At 35.7% G+C, this 21,653-nt stretch overlaps 2 protein-coding genes across 4 annotated transcripts in view; one reads left to right on the forward strand and one right to left on the reverse strand.

Moving 5' to 3' along the window:
* The window catches only part of LOC106543703 (retinoblastoma-associated protein), a 66,673-nt gene that overhangs the window by 32,825 nt on the left and 12,195 nt on the right, over positions 1–21,653 (forward strand). Inside the window, exons 13-23 of one of the 3 annotated variants that reach the window (XM_087716688.1) lie at positions 2,631–2,747; positions 5,615–5,671; positions 5,770–5,801; positions 5,904–5,980; positions 6,176–6,378; positions 16,460–16,578; positions 17,420–17,559; positions 19,140–19,285; positions 20,174–20,278; positions 20,916–21,029; positions 21,120–21,286. In XM_087716688.1, coding sequence (XP_087572814.1) covers positions 2,631–2,747; positions 5,615–5,671; positions 5,770–5,801; positions 5,904–5,980; positions 6,176–6,378; positions 16,460–16,578; positions 17,420–17,559; positions 19,140–19,285; positions 20,174–20,278; positions 20,916–21,029; positions 21,120–21,286 — 1,277 coding nt within the window. Of the gene's footprint in view, positions 1–2,630; positions 2,748–5,614; positions 5,672–5,769; positions 5,802–5,903; positions 5,981–6,175; positions 6,379–13,658; positions 13,787–16,459; positions 16,579–17,419; positions 17,560–19,139; positions 19,286–20,173; positions 20,279–20,915; positions 21,030–21,119; positions 21,287–21,653 lie in introns of those variants that run through there. The other 2 variants (XM_087716690.1, XM_087716691.1) reach the window with 2 other exon arrangements.
* On the reverse strand, positions 11,944–13,224 carry LOC148045602 (lysophosphatidic acid receptor 6-like). Its single transcript, XM_087716697.1, has one exon. The coding sequence runs from the start codon at positions 13,160–13,162 to the stop codon at positions 12,137–12,139; it is 1,026 nt and encodes a 341-aa protein (XP_087572823.1). The 5' UTR covers positions 13,163–13,224; the 3' UTR covers positions 11,944–12,136.

A 21,653-nucleotide genomic window follows, 5' to 3' on the forward strand; every position in this document is an offset into this window, starting at 1 on the left:
CATAGGCCTTTCAGGCCTCTCTAAGCGGTTTACAGAGAGTCAGCATATTGCCCCCAACAATCTGGGTCCTCATTTTACCCACCTCGGAAGGATGGAAGGCTGAGTCAACCCTGAGCCGGTGAGATTTGAACCGCTGACCTGCTGATCTAGCAGTAGCCTGCAGTGCTGCTTTTAACCACTGCGCCACCTTGGCTCTGCTTTGCAGACCAACGTGGGGTCAGCTTTGCAGACCAACGTGGGGAGGGGAAGAGGGGATGGTTCCGCAGAAGGGGCAGGGGAGCCTGCACTCACCTGCTGCTTCCATGGCCTGGTTCTGAACATGCAGCGGTCCAGTAATGGGCAGTGTCCGGGATTGGGGAACCATGTTGCAAGTTGCCCAGAGTCACTTCATAGTGAGATGGGCGGCAAACAAAATTAATAAATATTTTGCCAACCAGTGGAAAAGCAGGTATTAATATGAGAGGCATTGTTTTATATAGCAAGCATCCTTGTCATATTGTATCCTAAATAGGTCTATAATATTCATCCCTGTAACAAAAACAACTCTGAAAGTTTCTTGTAACATGTTCATAATAGCAGATCCTAAATAGTAAGATTACTTCCATATTTTGAACTATGTTCAAAGGCAGGTTAATATAATATATAAATAAGAGGTTATCAGAGTAGGAATCATTGCTATCTACTGACTAATGTTCATAGTAATCGTACTACTTTGATAAAAAGAACTCACGTTGCAAAATTGGTTCTTTTATTGCAATAATACATCTGTGAGTTTAAATTTTAAATTAATTCAAAGGCTCTTTCTTATGTTAGTCTCCTGAATTGATTTCTTAAACATAATAATTTAATTATTTATTTAATAAATGGGGAACTCATCAAATTTGCAGATGACACCAAGTTGGCAGGAATAGCCAACACTCCAGAAGATAGGCTCAAGATACAGAAGGATCTTGACAAACTTGAACATTGGGCACTATCTAATAAAATGAAATTCAATGATAAAAAGAGTAAGGTTCTACATTTAGGCAAGAAAAATGAAATGCACAGGTACAGTATAGGTGGTACCTTGCTCAATAGTAGTAACTGTGAGAGGGATCTTGGAGTCCTAGTGGACAACCATTTAAATATGACCCAGCAGTGTGCAGCAGCTGCCAAAAAAGCCAACACAGTTCTAGGCTACATAATCAGAGGCAGGGCCGGATTTAGATGAAAAGAGGCCCTAGGCTATTCCACTTATGAGGCCCTTTCACCTCCCATTTTTAAGTTTGTAAATTACATGAGAGACAATAAAATACATCATTACTGTAATATATATCAAAATATATTAATATATATAGCTGGCCTCCCGACGGAGGGCAGCTCTGCTCTGCGGCAAAGGCAGCGAGGCCAGCCGCCTCTCCTGCTGCACTCAGCTGCCTGGCTCAGCCCCCTCGCCCTCACCTGCCTGGCCGCTGGTGGGCTCTGCCTCCACGTCGACGGGGCGGCTACTGGGAGCGGCCGCGCCTCTTGCCCAACTGCTGGTGCCGGGAACGTGGGCGGGCTCCCCAACTGCTGCGGTGCTGGAATGATCTTAACCAATACATTTTTATGTTTGTTTATTAGTCATATGCATAGAATTTCTCCTTATTTTCGGTTCAGTGTTTTAGTGTTCACTGTTTTTAGAATAGTGTAATTTTAATTTTGCTAACAATTTGAATGTAGGCCCCTCTTGATCTTGAGGCCCTAGGCTGAAGCCTAGTTAGCCTATAGGAAAATCCAGCACTGATCAGAGGGATGGAATCAAGATCATGTGAAGTGTTAATACCACTTTATAATGCCTTGGTAAGGCCACACTTGGAATACTGCATTCAGTTTTTGTCGCCATTATGTAGAAAAGATGTGGAGACTCTAGAAAGAGTGCAGAGAAGAGCAACAAAGATGATTAGGGGACTAGAGACTAAAACATATGAAGAACGGTTGCAGGAACTGGGTATGTATAGTTTAATGAAAAGAAGGACTAGAGGAGACATGATAGCAGTGTTCCACAAAGAAGAGGGAGTCAAACTATTCTCCAAGGCACTTGTGGGTAGAACAAGAAGCAATGGGTGGAAACTAATCAAGGAGAGAAGCAACTTAGAACTGAGGAGAAATTTCCTGACAGTTAGAACAATTAATTGGTGGAACAGCTTGCCTCCAGAAGTTGTGACTGCCCCAACACTGGAAGTCTTTAAGAAGATGTTGGATAGCCATTTGTCTGGAACAGTATACGGTTTCCTGCCCAGGCAGGGGGTTGGACTAGAAGACCTCTAAGGTCCCTTCCAGCTCTGCTATTGTATTGTCATTACATGTTTGTTCTGATTAAAACAATCCTATCCTGTTGCTAAAAAAATGAAGCAGTGATTAAATAATGTATTATTTCTAGAGCTCGTCCTATAGTTGAAGATATTTTGTTTTTCTATATTATTCTATAATATTGTGTATCTAAAGATGTTGATGATGTTACCTATTCAGTTGTGTCTGACTCTTCACGATTCTATGGGCCAGGTCTCACCACATTTTCCGATCTTGCGCTACTATTTTGAGTTGTTCTGTGCTCTGGCTGGCGTCAGCTTTGATGGTGGTATCTAAAGATTTCCTTCCAAATATTACAGAACTGCACAGTTAATCCTCATGAATCAATAGTGAAAAGAATAGAAAATATGGGTATTATCTTCAAGAACAAATTTGCTGAAGCAGTTGGACAAGGCTGTGCTGAAATTGGATCTCAGGTAGGGTTCTTCAGTAATTCAAAACAAAATCTATTTTTTTCTTAAGTGTTAAATAAATTCTGAACTGGGGAATGCATTGAGTTGGGGAAATCATTGAGTTTAAAGTATTTCTAATCATATAAGTGTTATCATAATTCTTATTAATTCACACCCTTTATATATTTGTGGAACAAAAATATTTGCTTATTATTTGCTGCAAATAAGATGCTGTAAAGCAAGCTGATTTTAACAGCTTAGTTTTTAATATCAGTTCTATTATCAAAACATTGTGTAATCTAGAACTCAAAGGAAACATATTTGTTAGTACAATATAAAAATGAAATAAAAACCAATGTTACCTATAAATGTATTGGAATGAATGGCATTTGAGGTGCTACAATAATTAGAATTGGAGCACTGCTGAAGATGGCCTGCTGAATGCCTTACTTGCCCTCAGCCTGATATTTATTTTTATTTATTTATTACATTTATATGCCATCCATCTCACCAATAAAGTGACTGGGTGGCTATCAGTTATTATTGGTTGATCATCTTCACTAAATTCTCTTCTAAAGCAATTAAGAAATGCAAAATGTCTAGAAGAGGTGTTTCAGAACAAGGAGATTGAAACAAACTTGAAAGAGACAAAAAAACCCAACTATTGCCATTATTCAAGTGGAAAAGAAAATGAGTCCGAGATGAGGCCTACAGCTTTGGCTGTTTTAGCACTATAAAGAGTAATGTAACATCAAGCATTTAATTAAAGATTTTAAACAAGAGAAATTGTTCTGTAAAATAATGTTTAGTATGTCTGAAATAATTAATAAACTGTCTAAAGACTTATCAAATCACAGAAATTGCTCAGATAGCTAGTCAGGCCTATGATTTTAAGTACTAAAATATTTCTAGCATGAAAAAACCTGAGAAACCTATGGATGTTGAAGTGTTTCTGACATAAACTGAAGATCATAACAGACAAAGTAGTATTTGTGAGATAACAATATGAATTGACACCCAGTTTTATATATCTACCAAGGCCCCTTGACCGATGCTATGGATGTCCCATTCCAGTGTCTGGAGGCAGATGGGGATTAGATGGGCTTCAACTCAATTCTAGCAAGATTAGGTAGCTGTGGTATTTGTGTCCTCTGGAGACAAGATTATTCCATTTTTAATTCTGGATGGGTAGCTCCAGATAGACCCAGTGTGTAATATGCATAAGGTCATCCTAGACTCACACTTCCTGCTGGTGGTGACCATGCCTAGAAGAGCTTTTGTATATCTTTGGGAGGTGTACTAGCAGTGCCCATTCCTGAACTGGGAGGCCCTGCTTACTGTTCCCCATGCCCTTGTAACCTCTTATTTAGATAACTGCAATGTGCTGTATGTGGAGCTGCCCCTAACGAGCAATCAGAAACTACAATTGGTGCAGAATGCAGCTGAGCAAGTAGTAAATTGTGCTAGATATACAGCACATGAAACATTACTATGTGGGCTGCATTGGTATGTTTTCAGGTGGAATTTAAGGTGCTGGTTGTCAAATTTTATTTATTTAAGAGTCTCTAACTAATTCTCAAATTAATTAACATAGACTTTGCAAAATATCACTAAGATTAATGTTTTAAATACATAATTTCTTCAATGGCTTTGGGTACATTCCCATGAAGGGATATCATGCAACTATGAGGCATGTATTTTTTATTATTTGGCGCAGTATAAAAAAGAAAGGGATAAGAGTAAATTTAGCACTTTACTTAAACAAAAGGTTAAAATTCCATGTGATGTATTTCCAAAAGTATGTTATACACCGAAATATTTTTTGGCTCATAAGATAAAATATGTTATAAATGTCATGATATTGTGTATGCTTTTTTTGTATAGGCATTGAATTCTGTTTTTTAAATTTTTGTAGTAGATTCTTAAGTAGTACTGTATAATTAAATGGCCCACAAAAATTGGCAAAAGATTAAATAATTTGTATTCATAACTATGAACTACGGTGGTGCAGTGGTTAGAGTGCAGTACTGCAGGCTACTTCTGCTGCCTGCAGGCTGCCTGCAATTTGGCAGTTCAAATCTCACCAGGCTCAAGGTTGACTCAGCCTTCCATCTTTCCAAGGTGAGTAAAATGAGGACCTATATCAGTGATGGCGAACCTTTTTTGCGTCAGGTGCCAAAAGCACATGTGCGCGTGCTATTGCTCATTCTCGCATGTCCCCATAATTTAATGCCCACCGCACCGTGCCCCCTGTGCATGTGCATGTGACATTCCCCGCTGCCCCTTGCATGTGTGCACAGCTTTCTAGAAGCCTGGGGAGGGTGAAAACAACCTGTTTTCCGACTCCCGGTGGGCCGGGTACATTTTGCCCTCCCCAAGCTCCAGAGGCTTTCTAGGAGCCTGGGAGAGCAAAAAATGGTCCAACATACAAACTAGAAGTTTGGGAACGGACTTCTAGGTTGCCCGTTGGGCCATTTTTCTGTGTCCGGAGGCTTCCCTGAAGTCTCCGTAGGGCAAAAAACAGCCCAATGCGCAAACTGGAAGTCTATTCCCAAACTTCAGGGTTGCATGTTGGGCCGTTTTTTCCCTCCGGAGGCTACAGGGAAGCCTCTGGAGGGTGAAAAACAGCCAAAAATCAAAGCCAAAAATCAGCTGGACAGCATGTGCATGCGTGCTGGAGCTGATAGAGCAACGCCTCGCATGCCCTCAGAAATGGCTCCACGTGCCACCTGTGCCATAGGTTCGCCATCACGGACCTAGATTGTTGGGGGCAATATGCTTACAAACTGCTTAGAGAGAGCTGTAATAAAGCACTGTAAAGCGGTATATAAGTCTGAGTGCTATTGCTATTATGTTTCACTTGTAAAATAATACTTTATTTGCTATTTCAGAGGTACAAAATTGGAGTAAGGTTATACTATCGTGTGATGGAATCCTTATTAAAGTCGGTATGTTTTCAGTATATTTTTTTATAATACTCTATGTGTTAGCTTTATAAAATGCTATGCTAATTTTTTAGTTATATATATATCTCTATCTGTTACAGGAAGAAAAACGTCTGTCAGTTCATAATTTCAGGTATGTTTGCTAAAATATTATTTAGCTATCTCTACTTTGTAAAACTGTTTTAGAATGTTTATATGATAAAAAGTTAATGAGGTATGTTATTTTCTTTTACAGCAAACTTTTGAATAATGATGTCTTCCACATCTCTCTGTTGGCTTGTGCTCTTGAGCTAGTCATGGCTACATATGGCAGTAAGTTCAAATTAACTAGAAGCATTATCAATCAGTCATTTCTGGGACAAACTTCTTTTCCCAAAGCATTTTCGGTGATAGGGGATCTACCATCTTTAAAATGTTATTTTAAATATAAAGTCTTGTAATAATTCAGCGTAACTAATTTTGTACATGACTTTGTTGCTCTACATTAATCAGTTGTGTTCTCCTAAGCTTCAAGAAATGCTTCACAGAGCATGAACATAGAAACAGACTTGTCTTTTCCATGGATCATCAACATCCTGGATTTGAAAGCCTTTGAATTATACATGATTGTTGAAAGCTTCATTAAAGCAGAACCAAGCTTGACCAGAGAGATGATAAAACACCTAGAATGCTGTGAACACAAAATTATGGAATCGCTTGCATGGCAATCAGTAAGTTGTTTCCTAAACATATAATAACAATGTATGTCTATGTTCCATAAAATTATTTTGATTGTATAGTTTATTGGGTAAACTCTGAATTTACATTAGGACAATTTTATAAACATATAATCCAAGTGAAGTAGGAGTTAAAGTGATATCTATTTCCTCAGTAGAACACACATACTTTTTTAAATTGTGAAGACTAGTTTGAAGACCTACATTCCAAGGCATTTTCTATTTCTTTATAATAGTTTTGCTTCTCTACAGTGTTTGGAAACAGATTAGTTCTTGGGTTCTTAAGAGTGAATTGGGAATGAATTACTAAAAAAAGATAGCAACTTAAGCAGGACAAAAGTATTTGTCTCAGGGGTTTCTTGTCAGTTCAGTATTGGTCTTCTTTGGGACATCTTACCTATGGCAACATACTTCCTCCACTCTCTATCAGACAGTTACACATAATTTGAATTAAAAAAGAATGTAAAGGGGGGGAAAATACCTTCATTAGATTTCAAAGACCATGACTAAAGAAATCAAATGTAAGCTTTGTTCTTTAATTTTAATATATTGTTTTGAAAATTGTAGAAATCGGTATTCGGTCATTTAAATAATATTGAAAAATGAAAATTGTGGTCAACTCCAGCTACCTTTATACATAGAATATCTCTGCTTATCTAATAATAAAAGGGCAACGAACATTGGTTTTTCTATTTTTTCAGTAGTACAGGTAGTCCTCAACTTGCAACCATGATTGAACCCAAAATGTTTGTTAAGTGAAACATTTGTTAAGTGAATTTTGCCCCATTTTATGACCTTTCCTGCCACAGTTATTAAGTGAATCGTTGCAGTTGTTTAGTTAGTAACTCGGTTGTTAAGTGAATCTGGCTTCCGCATTGACTTTGCTTGTCAGAAGGTTGGAAAAGGTGATCACATGACCCTGCCACACTGCAATAGTTATAAGTATGAACCAGTTGCCAGGCATCTGAATTTTGATCACATGATCAGAGGGATGCTCAAGGATTATAACTGTGATAAATGATCATGTCACTTTTTTCAGCACCATTGTAACCGAACTGTCATTAAATGAACTGTTGTAAGGTGAGGACTACCTGTAAACTAAAGGAAGAAATAAATCAATAAATCTTCATTTTTGTCATAGACCATCATCATTAAATGAAGGACAAAACATGAGTTTTTCACTTTCTAGTTAAGCACTAAAGCAGTCAAAAGTTAACTGTTTTATCTGGAAGGGGACCAAAATGATTAAGAAGGTAAATTCAGCATTTTGCATTAGCTTTGGAAGTCTTGGATCCTAAGAAGTAAATAAGATTAAATCAACAAACAAACAAATATTAAATAAAACCTTACTCTTTCCATAGTGGTCTACTGCAGGGGTCCCCAACCCCTGGGCCGCATCCTGTTCAGAGCCAGGCTGTGAAAGTGGTGTGTGACCATGGTGGATGAGCATGCACATGCAGCTCCATTTGTGTGAGCTGTGGGCATACATGCCTGCTGCTTGCACAAATGGAGCTGCCTGTGTTCGCCCGCCACTTGCACAGAACCATCCTCTTTCCTCCACCTACACTGGTACACAAAACCAGAAATGTTGGAGACTGTTGGTCTACTGTTTCAAAGACTTATTTTATGCTAAAAACAGTATTATAATTTTTCAGTTTACAAGTTTTATACTGTGTTGAATTACTTCTGAAAGTGTTTGATCCAAATGCATTCAGATAGTCCTGATGATCAAACATTATTTTAACTCTAATCAAAGCTGCCATAACAAAAAATGGACTCTAAGATCTTATAAGCAAGGAGTTGCTAAGAGGAATCCATACAAAGTTGATCAAGGAGATGATTAGCGGACTGGCACCACAAATGGCAGAAGCTATGAGACTGTTTTGCTATTGGAAAGATACAAGTTGATAGATGGAAGAATATAATTTAAAACTAGTTAAACTTAGTGAAATTTATTGACAATAGATATAGTTTAAATAAATAATTGATAATGTTACTAATGTATACAATGTGTAGTGTTATGGTATAATTGGATATGAATATTGAATGGTACCCATGTAAGGAAGATTAGAAATCCCTTTGGATTATATATAAAGGTTAATAAAAAAATAAAAAAAATATTCTTATCGCTCCTCAAATAAAGGAGGGATAAGAATAACAACGTATATATATATGGGTATAACATAAGGAAACTGGATGTAAATTTTAAACAGTGATTTGGAAAGGAGGATTAGAAAATTTTGTTATTAAATATTATGGATGTTTAGCTAGAATAGGATATAAGGATTTAGTGTTAGTGGATTTTAGAAATAGTAATTGAAAGGCCAAGTATGTGGTTATGTATTATATTTTGGTATATTTTATGATGAAGGACGCTTAAACAATTATAGTCAAATGAAAATGGAGATATGATGGTGACATGTATAAATATTTGAGTTAAAATGCTTGAGTTAATATGAATTATGTTTGTTGACTGTGGAAGAGATGCACGAAATTCTTTTTATAACCAACTGATACACTTTCAACAGCATGTAAAGAAGGATGTTATGTTTGTTTTAAATTAAAAATAAAAAAAAATATTTTTAAAAAACCTCTGAATACAGATAATAGGATGCGAAGTTACTAGAAAACTGACTTAAAAAAATAGAACGTAGGAAATTAGTTTCTGATAAATCTGTGTGCTTGTGTGTGTATATGCATGAAATAATTTTATATATTAAATGGACATGGACATACAGAAAGTTAGATAGAAATTATCTTTAGGTATGTTAAATATTTCAATGTCTGCTATTGCATACAGAGGAAAAAAATAGTTTTTTAGAATAACAGATTAAAAACCCCATGAATGAATGAATTTAAATTGCATATTTTGGAACATTATTTACAAGATACTCTTCAGAATTTGCAATAATACTTATTAGCAGAGACAAATTAATACTTGCTTTAAGTCAGTGTTTCTCAAAGTTGGCAATTTTAAAATATGTGGACTTCCAATTCCCAGAATTTCCCAACCAGCATGATGAACTGGAGAAGTTCCGAGTTTCTGGTGAATTGAATCATAGGGAAAAAAATGACATGCGCAGGAAAGAAATCATATTCAGAATCCTAAAGTCTCCAAAGAAATAATTAGTAAAATACAAAGAACAAGGAATGATTAAAGTTGCTTACAGAAGCTACCTTAATGTTTATATAAACAAACACACATTGTGACTTCTACAACATAGTTGTAGCATTGTCCAACCCAAAGTTTTCCTTTGGTAGTTTGTTATAATTACTCTAACCCGTTCCATAACCACGCAATTACAAATATTTCAGAGAAAAGTCTGGCTCATTGCCACATGTTATATTTATTTTCTAAGAAATATGTTGGTTCCTGTGAGCCCCAGAGGGTTATGTGGAATTAAAATGGCAGATTGCTGGAGGCCAGCTCTTAAGGTTGAATGCTCTGGTTGCTCCTAAATGAGAAGTGACTTTGCATGCACATACATGCAGAGACAACTGGGTGTAGCTTCCAGAAGAATTGTGTGGACCTTGTAAATAAAATTGTTGCTTTATTTAATTAAAGAGTCATGTGTTTCTACATGTTGGAAACATCTCTTTTGAATGCTTTACTCAGCCTTAGTCATAGCTTTATAGTGAAGATGATTTCTTGCACATTTTGCTTTTGAATAAAGATTATTAATATATTTGTAATTTACTATGTTTTGATATTGATTGTAACCAGAAGTGCCTTTCTCCAGTTGAGAATTATTGGCCAATTTTACTTGCCAGTATTACTGATGCAGTTTTTTTTCATACCATTACTATACAAATATTAATTTGATTATGATTTGATTATTGTAAAATTTTCTTTAAGACACTGAGCCTTTAAAATCGCTTAGAATATAAAACCAACTGATTATTGGTCTTTACAGTAATTTAAGGTGAAGTAGTTTATTTTTCTGGTAAAAGTTGCCGAGCAATTAATGGCTGCTCGATAGTAGTTTCCAAATGAAATTGTGCAATTTACAGGATATGTTACCTCCAGCACAATATATAAAAATCTATCTGAGCTCTCAGCTATCTTTTAAAGACTAATCAAACTAAACAGTAAAATTAAAGGGAATAAATGTGTAAAGTATAGACCAGAAGAAAAAAATATTGGAATCTCACGATAGTTTACTCACTTATTTCATTTTTTAAAACTATGGATTGCTCAATAAGCCACAATTAGCCCGGTACTCAAAAAACCCTAAGTTGTGAAGTTTATAAATCAAAATAAATTGTATAGCTATATCACTACAGGTAGTCCTCAACTTATAACCATTCATTTAGTGACAATTTAAAGTTGCAACAGCACTGGAAAAAGTTACTTATGACTGTTTTTTTACACTTAAGACCTTTGCGGCATTCTCATTCATCACATAATCAAAATTCAGACACGTGGCAACTGGAACGTATTTGATGGTTGCAGTGTTTTGCAACACTCTGGCAAGCAAAGTTGATAGGGAAGCCAGATTCATTTTTCAACTGTGTTACTGACTTAACAATTGCAGTGATTCACTTAATAACTGTGGCAAGAAAGGTCATAAAATGGGGCAAAACTCACTTAACAAAACTCATTTAACTTAGCAACAAAAATTTTGGAGTCAATTGTGGTCATAAATTGAGAACTACCTGTATAGCTAGGTTCATATTTTAAGCTAAAAGTAAATGGACAGTATCTTATATTGTGAACTTAGTGCATTAATTGTTCTCTATTATTACTAGCTAAAACAATTAAAAATATAATAAGTTATCTACTTAGAAAGATGCTTATGTGAAAGATGCTTATGTGTCTTTCTTATGCGGTAGTCCCCAACCTTTGTGGTTTGGCGGCCTGGTTGGGGGGGGGAGAGGGGAACTGGATAGCATGAGTGGCAGGGTAGCATATGCATGTGCAGCTCCGGTTGTGTGAGTGGCAGGGCAGCAGGCATTTCTGGCCAGCCCATCACTCACACAAATTGATTTGCGTGCTTGCACGCTCTGGCCAGCCACTCACATGGCCAAATTATGAATAAGCCACGGCACAGTAGTGAGCCATGGCCCAGAGGTTGAGGATCCCACTCCTAAGGTACAATATAATTCCAGTTTTTTTGCTGCAATTAACTAACATCCCAAAAATGTATCTGAAAATCTCATAATATTCTGTCCAAAGGCTATGCAAATATTTTTTCATTCACAGTAGGAGTTTTTTCAACTGTCACCAAAACTTTTCAGATAATAATATATCACTTAGAACTTGTTAATTCCATGTGATAGTTGAAGGTTATGTTTAATACTTCATAATTCAAATAAACAAGATTTTACCAAGGTTCATAAACAATCACCATAAACTATTTCTCTTCACTTTTACATGATAGAATTTATTATACAGTTCCACAGTCTTTTCAATAGTAAATTACCTTTGAATAAAATGTTAAATTGTCAATGATGTTAATATTGAAATTGGTAACATAAGAAAGACAACAATTTAATTGGATAATAAGGAAAACTATTAGCACTTTATTATAACACCTCCTTTTCCTAAGATATTGAATAATAAAAATATTTTCTTTTAAATCCACATAGATGAAATATTTTTCTAATTTGAGAATATAAATTTCATAAAACAACAGCTTACAGATTAAAAATAGTGTTTAAAATTCACAACTTTTAAATTCAATTTAACTATATTTGAAGAAAAAATAAGAACATTCTTGAACATTCTATTTTCTAACACTGTCAACACCATTTATATAGTAGATTCAATGTCCAGTACTCTTGCTTTTAATGCTTGGGATCGAACTTGAGTATCAGAAACTTGAGTTTCAGAAAATCTCTGTCTTCTAGTTGATGAAGTTTTTATTTTTATTGAATTTTGAATACTGGCTGAAATAAAATAATATACTATAGGGTCAAAACAACAGTTTGAAATAGCAATACACAGAGTGATTGGATACATAACTCTAACAGCAGTAACAATTGAACAATTAACCCATGCTTGAGTTCTCATCAGGGCATAAAATATTAGGGTGATGTTATAAGGAACAAAACAGAAACAGAAGATCAGTAAGTGAACAAGTATCATTCGTAGAACTTTTTTTCTACTTAATTTATTCCTGGTCAGTGTAATTGGCTTATTTAATGTCCTTATAACTATTGCAGAGCATGTCACATTCAGTATGAGAGGAATAAAAAAGCCTACTGTTTCAATGAAAATAATAATTCTTGAAAGGTAGGTTTTCCAAGTTTTTTCAGAGAAGTGTTCAAAACATGTATTGTGTTTCCATCCTTCAGTACTAACACGAGCATTGGTGGATTGAAAGAAACTTGCTGGTATGCTTCCTGTTGTCACAATTATCCAAATTATAATGCAGATGATCTTTGCATTTCTTTTTGTTCTGATTGTCTTTGACCAAAATGGATATACAATTGCTAAAAAACGGTCAATACTGATACTGGTTAAAAACAAAATGCTCCCATACATGTTTGTATAAAACAGTGTGACAGAAATCTTGCATAGTACATCTCCAAATGGCCAGTCTTTCGATGCAAAAGAGTAAATTCTGAATGGTAATGTAAACACAAAAAGGAGATCTGATATTGCTAAATTAAGCATGTACGTTGTAGTTTCATTTCTGATTTTTAGTGTGCACGTAAAGATGTAAATAGCAACACAGTTTGATATTAAACCAAGGACAAATACCATACTAAACACATAGCCATATAAAGTATATTTAAAGGAGTCTTGAACAGTACAGTTGGAATTTGCCACCATAATGACAATTATTTATTTACAAAATTCCTCAGTAAGTCTGTACCTTTGTTACAGCTGTAGTAAATCCTCAGATGGTTTGTAAATCTAGTCTTTCCCTTCACTTGGGTCCACATTATTTGAAATTTTCATGTTCAATAAGCCAGTTCTATTGATCAATATGTCATTCCTTTCTTCCAAAAATGTTAGTTGTTCCTGTTCACAAATCTAGACAGTAGTAAATTTCAGAAATAAGGAACATTATCCTTCAAATTAATTAAAATCCAAAATGTAATTTCTTCAAATGTTGAGATTGCTCCTTCTCATTCACTGGAAAAAATATTGGAAATAAAAAAATATTACAAATAAATCCTTTGTAAACTTAAATCAAGTAACTTTGAAACTCCTAGGAAAATAGACGTCCAGGTTTCATCACTGTGTTGCAGTTTTCAATCTTCTTGTCGTTGAACTGTACGATGGAATAAAATTCCGAAGCATGTCCTTTCTTGCTGAATTTCAGCTCCTTCCTCAGATGCTACTCTGCTATTATGCGTTTCCGTCTTCAGAGAAGATTAAACAAAAAGTCCTACCCATGCTTACTCAACTTACATGATAACATCACAGGAAGAAGGGGCTGAGCTACAAAAGGTTTCAGTTTTCAATTCTGCTTTAAGGTGTTTAGTTGAAAAGATTTTAGTCACAAATATTTGTATTGGAAAGTGTGCATATAACTCAGTATGATAATCACTTTTTTTTAACTCTTGAAATCTTTGCTAGACTGAATTTATTTTAGAGACTTAAACTTTATTAGTCTTAAACCTAAGTGTTTCCTTGGCCGTGCCTCCTTCACCTCCAGCCACCTGCCTCAGCCCATTTACAGCCAGCTTTCCTCCTCTGCTGGCCCTCCCCCAGCGATTCTTCCTGGCCAATGGGCCTCTGGCTTTCTACTTTCACCCCGTTCCCATTTTCACCCCCACCATTGCCACCGCACCTGGACTTTGGTCTGACACCTAACTGGCAGTTTGGCTGCTGCCTCTCCCCTGCCTCTGCTTGCATGATGCCGAATGGGGAGTTTGGCTGCCCCCCACCCCCACTGTGCACCACCTTTTGATACCCCACACTGCTAGGAGCTCCATGCAGACAGTGTTTGCCTGCTGCACCCCCAGGAGCAGTGCGCAGGCAAACTCTATAAATAAGAATATTTTTGCTGTGATAATGTTCTTATAGATTTTTCAAAACATTTTAATTTTTTTGCATTAAACTGCTGCATTTTCTGAGCTAGCATTTCCTTGTTGATTCAAATGAGCTTTAGAGTTGAGCTACTTTGAAACCAGTCTTTACTTTATGAAAGCCTTAATTAATGTTTCACCTTGATTTCCTATACACCTATATGTAACTAAACATAGGATGCTTAATGCTGTGGGACAGAATTTAATATATTGTAACTTTATGTACAAATGTGATTATCTAAATATTTTCCCTAGATAAAAGTGAAAGAAGGTACAAAGTTCGCGATGTAGGGTGTGGCTCTGCTCAGTAATGTTCCTTTAAAATTCAGCTCTATAATGCTCTATAGTCTGGGCAGATGAAGTGAATTCATATGAATTTTAATGCATCTTATTTCTTGTGGGACCATTTAGAAAATATGACAACAGTTTATTGATCATATATTGGATGGAAAAGACTCTTGTTAGATTTTAAGTGTTTTATAAATTTGTCTTTGATCATAAGTACTGTAGATATGTATGTATGTACTACTTTAAAATCCATTTATGAAACGTACAGCCAAGCACCACTTAGTGGTGGCATTGTGCTATATCTCACTTAGAAGAATTGATATGGCATTTTCTGTAAACATGCTATTTTTTTTAAACTTCTGAGGAAATGTGTAAATGAATTCCTAAAAAAATAATGCACACTTATCTTTAGGTAATAGTAGATGGGGGTTTTCCACCAGAAAAGTAACAACTTTGTATAGATACTGTTTTACTTGGGTGCCGCTTTTTATTATTTCTTTATTATATTCATAAAATTCTAGACAAAAGACAAAGCAGTTTGCCTACTTTGAGAACTAGTACTACAGCATTTCTGAAGAGGTTCTGTATGTGTCATGCTCTGTCACTATTTTGGTAGTTTTGATTATTTAACTAGTTGTCGTTTATCACAAAAGTTGACCTATAGAGAATAAAGAAACTTGAACTATTACTTAATATAAATGAATTTCTGTGTACAGAGTTGGAAAGAATAGTGTAAATTGGTTGTACTTTTTAAGTACTTTAATATACTCATTTCATTCTCTACATAATTTCTCATATTTGATTCTTAACAATAGAATACATTATTTGCAAATTATCAACAGAATAAATAGTTTAATTTTGGGAGCCTCCATAGTACAATGACTTAAGCTAGAAATAATAAAAGCTATTTTAATTGTTTTTAAATCAGATGTTGATAATTGAGGTGTACAATGTGTGCAGCATTCTATGAGCCTCGAGGTTATTTCATTCAATTTCAGCTATGATTTTGGTTCCTTCCCAACTTTTAGAGAATATTTCATCACCCCCGAGCATGCTTCGTTCTTACCAATATTTTGAAAAAGTTTATATCACAGATTGCCTTTTTGATAACATTGTGCAATATTGTTATTCTGATGTATATATATTTGGGAATTGTTTTACTGCTCATTTCTTGGCCATTTTCCTTTATATGGCCTTATCTTCGTTCCAGGGTTAAATAAGAAGTATTCCTTTGAATCATACCTACATAGTACTTGAATAAGAGACATGTAGGAAGTTTCAGGACTTGGATGCTATTATGGTACTCTGCAGCACTGCCCTTTTTTCATTGGCAACCAGAATTGGCAGTGCAAGATTTAGAAGGCCTGTCCATCTAATATTATAAGCTTATAGAATTGAACCTTATTGGGACTCAGTATAGCCCATTTTTACATGGTATTATTAATGTGGAAATCAAGCTTATTTGCGACACAAATTAAAAAGGATAGTCTTACAAAGTCTTACAAATTTGTGTATGCTTATATCTCATTGATTTCTTTATATATTTCATAATTTGTGATTTACTAATATAATTATTCAAATAACTTAACATGCAGCTTTCTGTATGCATATATACTTCATATATAAATATTATAGTTGCTAAATTCCTTGCGGTTAAAAGCTGTATTGACAAATGTTTGAAACATATATGAAAGTTAGCTTCCATTCTGAGTACTGATAAATAGCATTTCTAAGATAGACTATTGTGTTATGAGTAAGAAGAATTTAAATAAGAAACGTAATTATTGTTTGGTGTCTTTTATAGAATTCACCATTATTTGAACTGATAAAGCAGTCCAAAGACCGAGAGGGGCAGGCTGATGAGCCCGAACCTGCCAACTATTTTACTCAGCCTCATCAACATAACCACAGTGCTGCAGATTTGTAAGTAAGATGGTCCTCAAAGGAAATATTTTCCACTTTCATACAGAGATACCCTCTATGGGAATCCAGATTAAAAGATTGCTGATAGATGGTTGTGTAGCATCTGCTTGAACATAATGCAGCAGGAAACGGAAGCTTGCCACCTATTTGGGTAACTGTTACCATTGTCAAGTGGTACTTTCTCTTAAGAATTTCTCTAATATTCACTCAGAATTTGCTTTCCTGTAATCATAAGCTTCAGTACTTGCTGATTTTGTCAAAATCATGAAAGTAGTGTTCTGCTGTTATGTCGCAAGCTTTGCTTTTTTGGGGGCAGGCAGATATCGTTATAATGCAGAAAAGAGTGTGCAGGTTTTTTCTTAATGCAAGGTTGTTTTTGTTGATCTGCTTCCCCCTATAGATGCAGATAGTCTGCAGTTTAAATCCATGATTCCATATCTTGCACTTTGCAGCATCCTTGACCATCCTTTTTATCTGTTTGAACAGTGCTACTTTCTGATATTTTTATTCCGTATATTACTATCTTTGAGACATTATGGCATCTAAGGAGGTTTACAGCAAATGCAAGTTTAACTTGAATTAAAATGTAAGTAGGGTAAGGCAGTAAACAAAGAAGTGCAGCAGGAAAGAGATACTGTATGATGTTTTGTCTGCAATTTTTCTAGCTGTGTGAGCTGTGTCTTATTAGTAACAGTCATTGAGAGATGGATTGGAAAGAAATTAATGGAGAAGGAGGTAGCCCACCTTTTACCCAGTCATTTTGAAAATTAGGCTTGTGATTTAGAATATTATTACCCATATTACCCTTTTTATTCTGTATCTCTGTATCCTTTTTTTAAAGGTATCTCTCTCCCATGAAGTCCCCTAAGAAAAAAGTTTCTTCCACTTTTGTATATTCTTCTCCGGAGTCGCAGGCTGTGGGGCTAAATCAATCTCAGAAACCTCATAAATCTATATCTTTGTCATATTTCTATAAAAAAGGTAGGTGGATTTTAAAGGTTCAAGGTTCATTTTATTTATATGCCGCCCTATTCCCGGCGGGACTCAGGGCGGCGCACAAACCCAAAGGAGGGGGGGGAGGGAAAACACAAGAACTACAGCAGGGAATTTAAAAACCACCAACAGCCACACAATTCAAGAGGGGAAGGGAACTCATCGACCCCAGGCCTGCCGACACAGCCAGGTTTTAACGGCTTTTTGGAAGGCCTGGAGAAAGGTGAAGGTCCGAATCTCTGCGGGGAGCTTGTTCCAAAGGGCCGGAGCCGCCACAGAGAAGGCCCTCCCCCAGGTAGTAGCCAGATGACATTGGCTAGTAGACGGAACCCGGAGGCGGCCTAATCTGTGTGATCTAATGGGTCTTTGGGAGGTAATTGGCAGCAGGCGGTCTCTCAAGTACCCAGGTCCAATACCATGAAGGGCTTTATAAGTGACGACTAGCACCTTGAAGCGTATCCGGAGACCAATTCGGTAACCAGTGCAGCTCGCAAACTATTTTTCAACATTCTCTCTTGTTGAATCTAGATTGGGATGTCCAATCCTGGCAACTTTAAGACTAGTGGACCTTAACTCTCAGACCTCTAGGAGTTGAGATCCAAAGTTGCCAGGTTGGACATCCCTGATCTAGAGTAAATCATGAAGGTAGCAGGTGAGGGGGCAGGTGAGCCAACTGCAAAAGGAAGTCTCCCGTGCCAGTCTTTTTTGCCTGGCAAAAGCTACTTCTGGCTGGAGGGAAGGACTGGAGACGGAACAGATATTTAAGGCATGTTTTGGTTCTAAGTTAATGCATTGTCTCCCTTTACCACTAACTTTTTTGCAATTTAAAAATAGTCCTGAAGTATATCATTATGTAAATTATCAATATTTCTTAAACATTTTAATGCATTTCTTGATATCTTCTGTAAATTACCTGCCCATGACATGAGTCACACAATTTTCTTACCGTGTTTCCCTGAAAACAAGACAGAGTCTTATTTTCTTTTGACCCTTGAAATAAGCACTTGGCCTTATTTTCAGGGGGGTCTTGTTATTTTTGAGGTGCAGTAGGCGGAGAGCGTAGTCACCTCATGGCTGCTGCTGTATTACAATATTTTCGAAGAGGCCTTATTTTCAGGGGAGGGCTTATTTTAGCGCATGCACTCAAAGACCTGATTGGGCTTATTATCTGGGAAGGTCTTATTTTCAGGGAAACAGGTTACATATAGTTTTACCGAATTAAAACATTATTTCATTATTATATATGACTAATTCCTAATATGTTCCTGCAAATTCAAGCAATGATCTCAGATTACTAAAAACACTTCTGCTGAAATCACAGCAGAGTTATTAGAAAAGAAGAGCTTCTATACCATTCTCAAAAGTGATTGTTTCTCAATAAATATACTATCTTTATACAAGCTAATATAATTTTTGGTGTGATTAAAATAACACATACACCTTGTTACATTCCTGGAGTAAACTCTTAAATTATTCTGTACATTATATTACATTATCTCCCTGTGTCTGTATAAATATAAATATTGATTTGACCTTGTTTATAATTTATAAACAATTCTCTCTTCCAGTGTATTGCTTGGCTTATAGACGATTAAATAACTTGTGTTTGCGTCTTCTGCCTGACCATCCTGAACTTGAACATTTGATATGGACCCTTTTTCATCACACACTGCAAAATGAATATGAACTGATGAAAGACAGACACTTAGACCAGGTAATATATTTGACTGGATGGGCTCTTTTACTATTTTACTTTTTTTCATTTAGATTTTTCCATGCTTAAACAATGGCAATTTTACATAACATTGTTACATTACATTGCCTTAGGCCTATCAGAAACTTGATGATAGGCAAGCAAAAAGAAATGATGTTGTTATTCCTTCAGTCATGTTCGTCTCTTGGCAGTTCTGTGGGCCAGATCTCTCCACATCTTTCAATCTTGGACTGCTTTGAGCTTTTCTGTGCTCTGGCTGCTGACAGCTTTGATGGTGTCCAGCAACCGTTTCCTTTTGATAGCCAGGTTTCCTTTTTTGCTAACTCTTCCAAACATAGTTGCTTTCTTCAGTGAATTTCCCCGCATGACATGGCCAAAGTATGTGAGAAACAAGCAGTAACACACAAATGGTGAGACAAGATTAGAGGGAGTATGAATCCATTATGTTCCTTCAGGATTATTTATCGTTGAAAGCTAGTATCCCTATTTAGAGTGGTAAATTTAGGAACTAAAGGATTCAATATCATTCCCAAGTTTGGCATATAATTGGTGCGCCATATCTATTTCTCTTGTTAAATATCTACACGAACCTTTCTCAGGTTGCTGCCCCAATTATTTTGGAGTACAATGTTTAAAAGATTTTGGTTTTTTTTTTTGTTAAAATGGTATTCAATATTACATAGTTTTATTATTCTTATAATTTTATTACCTTGTTATGTTTGTTATTTCAACTGTTTAAATAAACTTTACATATTTTTAAAATTAAACTAAAATTAAATTAAAGTAGCTCCAATAGCTAAGGTCTCAAAGCTTTTTCCATTCCTGAAAAGCCGGGGCTGAACTTTTTTTAATGACGAATTTTGATGGCTCCTCTCTGTATTTAAACAGATTATGATGTGCTCCATGTATGGCATATGTAAGGTGAAGAATATTGATCTCAGGTTTAAAACTATTGTGACAGCATACAAGGAACTCAACAATGCAAATCAAGAGGTATGGGACACTTTTTAGGATTATTTGTATTAAAACTCTTATTTTGTCTTGAGTACCTTTGCAACAATAGTAAACAACCAGAAGCTTTTAGACATCACTGATTTATGGATGTTATCTCTGACATCTTCTATCAGTTGTGGCAGGAAACAATTTTATTAAGTTGCCTTTCTGCTAGCAGTTAGAAATATTCGCCAGATTATTCATTTTGCAAGAATGCCACATGTTCTCAAAATTCCAAATGAATATGTGGTCAAAAACTAAGTATAATGTCAACATTAATCAGTATATCACTATATCCAAGCATGAGATGCCAGTTAAAAATACATCCCTCACATTTTATTCAGCATACCACCTGTCTAAAGCATTTGAAAAGGATGATTAAAAAAAGTGAAATTCACTGAACAGTAATTTATTCATTATATTTTTAATTCATTCAGGACCAAACATTTTCTGAATAAATCATCATCAGGTTAAGGAAGCTAACATTGTTGGGGGAGGGAGTGTGAGCATGAGAATTTTTCAAAGAAGGAAAATCCTGTACAAATTAAGTATAACAGAGATATCACAAACAGATATAACTACTGGAAGAAGTTGTTATAGAGGGCTGATGCTTAAATTTCTAATCAATTTCACCTAGACATTCAAGTGTGTGTTGATCAGGGAAGGACAATACGATTCCATTATAGTCTTCTACAACATGGTATTTATGCAAAGACTGAAAACTAATATTTTGCAATATGCTTCCAATAGGGTAAGTAATTATGCATCTATCCTCTAATGAATATTTCTCAATAAAAATTGACAAATCCCCATAGCGCTAATTTAAAATTTCATCTTCCAGCCTCCAACATTAACACCCATTCCTCACATTCTACAGAGCCCTTATAAGTTTTCTAATTCTCCTTTACGTGTTTCTGCTGGAAATAACATCTATGTCTCACCTTTGAAGAATCCCAGCAAATTTTCTGAAGGGCTATTGTCACCCACAAAAATGACACCCAGAACAAGGTTAGTAAATTATTCCTTTAAGCAACTAAATCAAACACCAACCTAAGCTAGATAGATATTTTTCAGTTTTAATAGAAGTGATCACATTCTGTTTGTCTTCCATTGTAGGAAATATCTATTTGATTAGACATAAAAAGTTGTTTGTACAATCTGCACACCCTCACCCTCAAAAGAAATCTTGATCCCAAAGATTATATATATATTCTATATAGATATTCTGGATGTAATGTGAATGGCATTCATAGTTTCCTAGACTTTAATGTATTTGTTAGTGGGCTAATAGAGCCTCATGTGGACTTTCATCTTGAGCTGTCTACGGGGGACTTCTAATGAGGCCAAGGGAACCATAGATTCAAATAGCTAATAG

The sequence above is a fragment of the Thamnophis sirtalis genome, unplaced genomic scaffold, assembly GCF_051295495.1.
Source record: "Thamnophis sirtalis isolate CommonGarterSnake01/CBP01778 unplaced genomic scaffold, rThaSir2_p1.2 scaffold_5, whole genome shotgun sequence".
NCBI classification, from domain to species: Eukaryota; Metazoa; Chordata; class Lepidosauria; order Squamata; family Natricidae; genus Thamnophis; species Thamnophis sirtalis.

What these genes read in the sequence shown, in the direction of transcription:
- LOC148045602 (XM_087716697.1), bottom strand. Translation starts at nt 13,162, where the DNA reads ATGGTGGCAAATTCCAACTGTACTGTTCAAGACTCCTTTAAATATACT.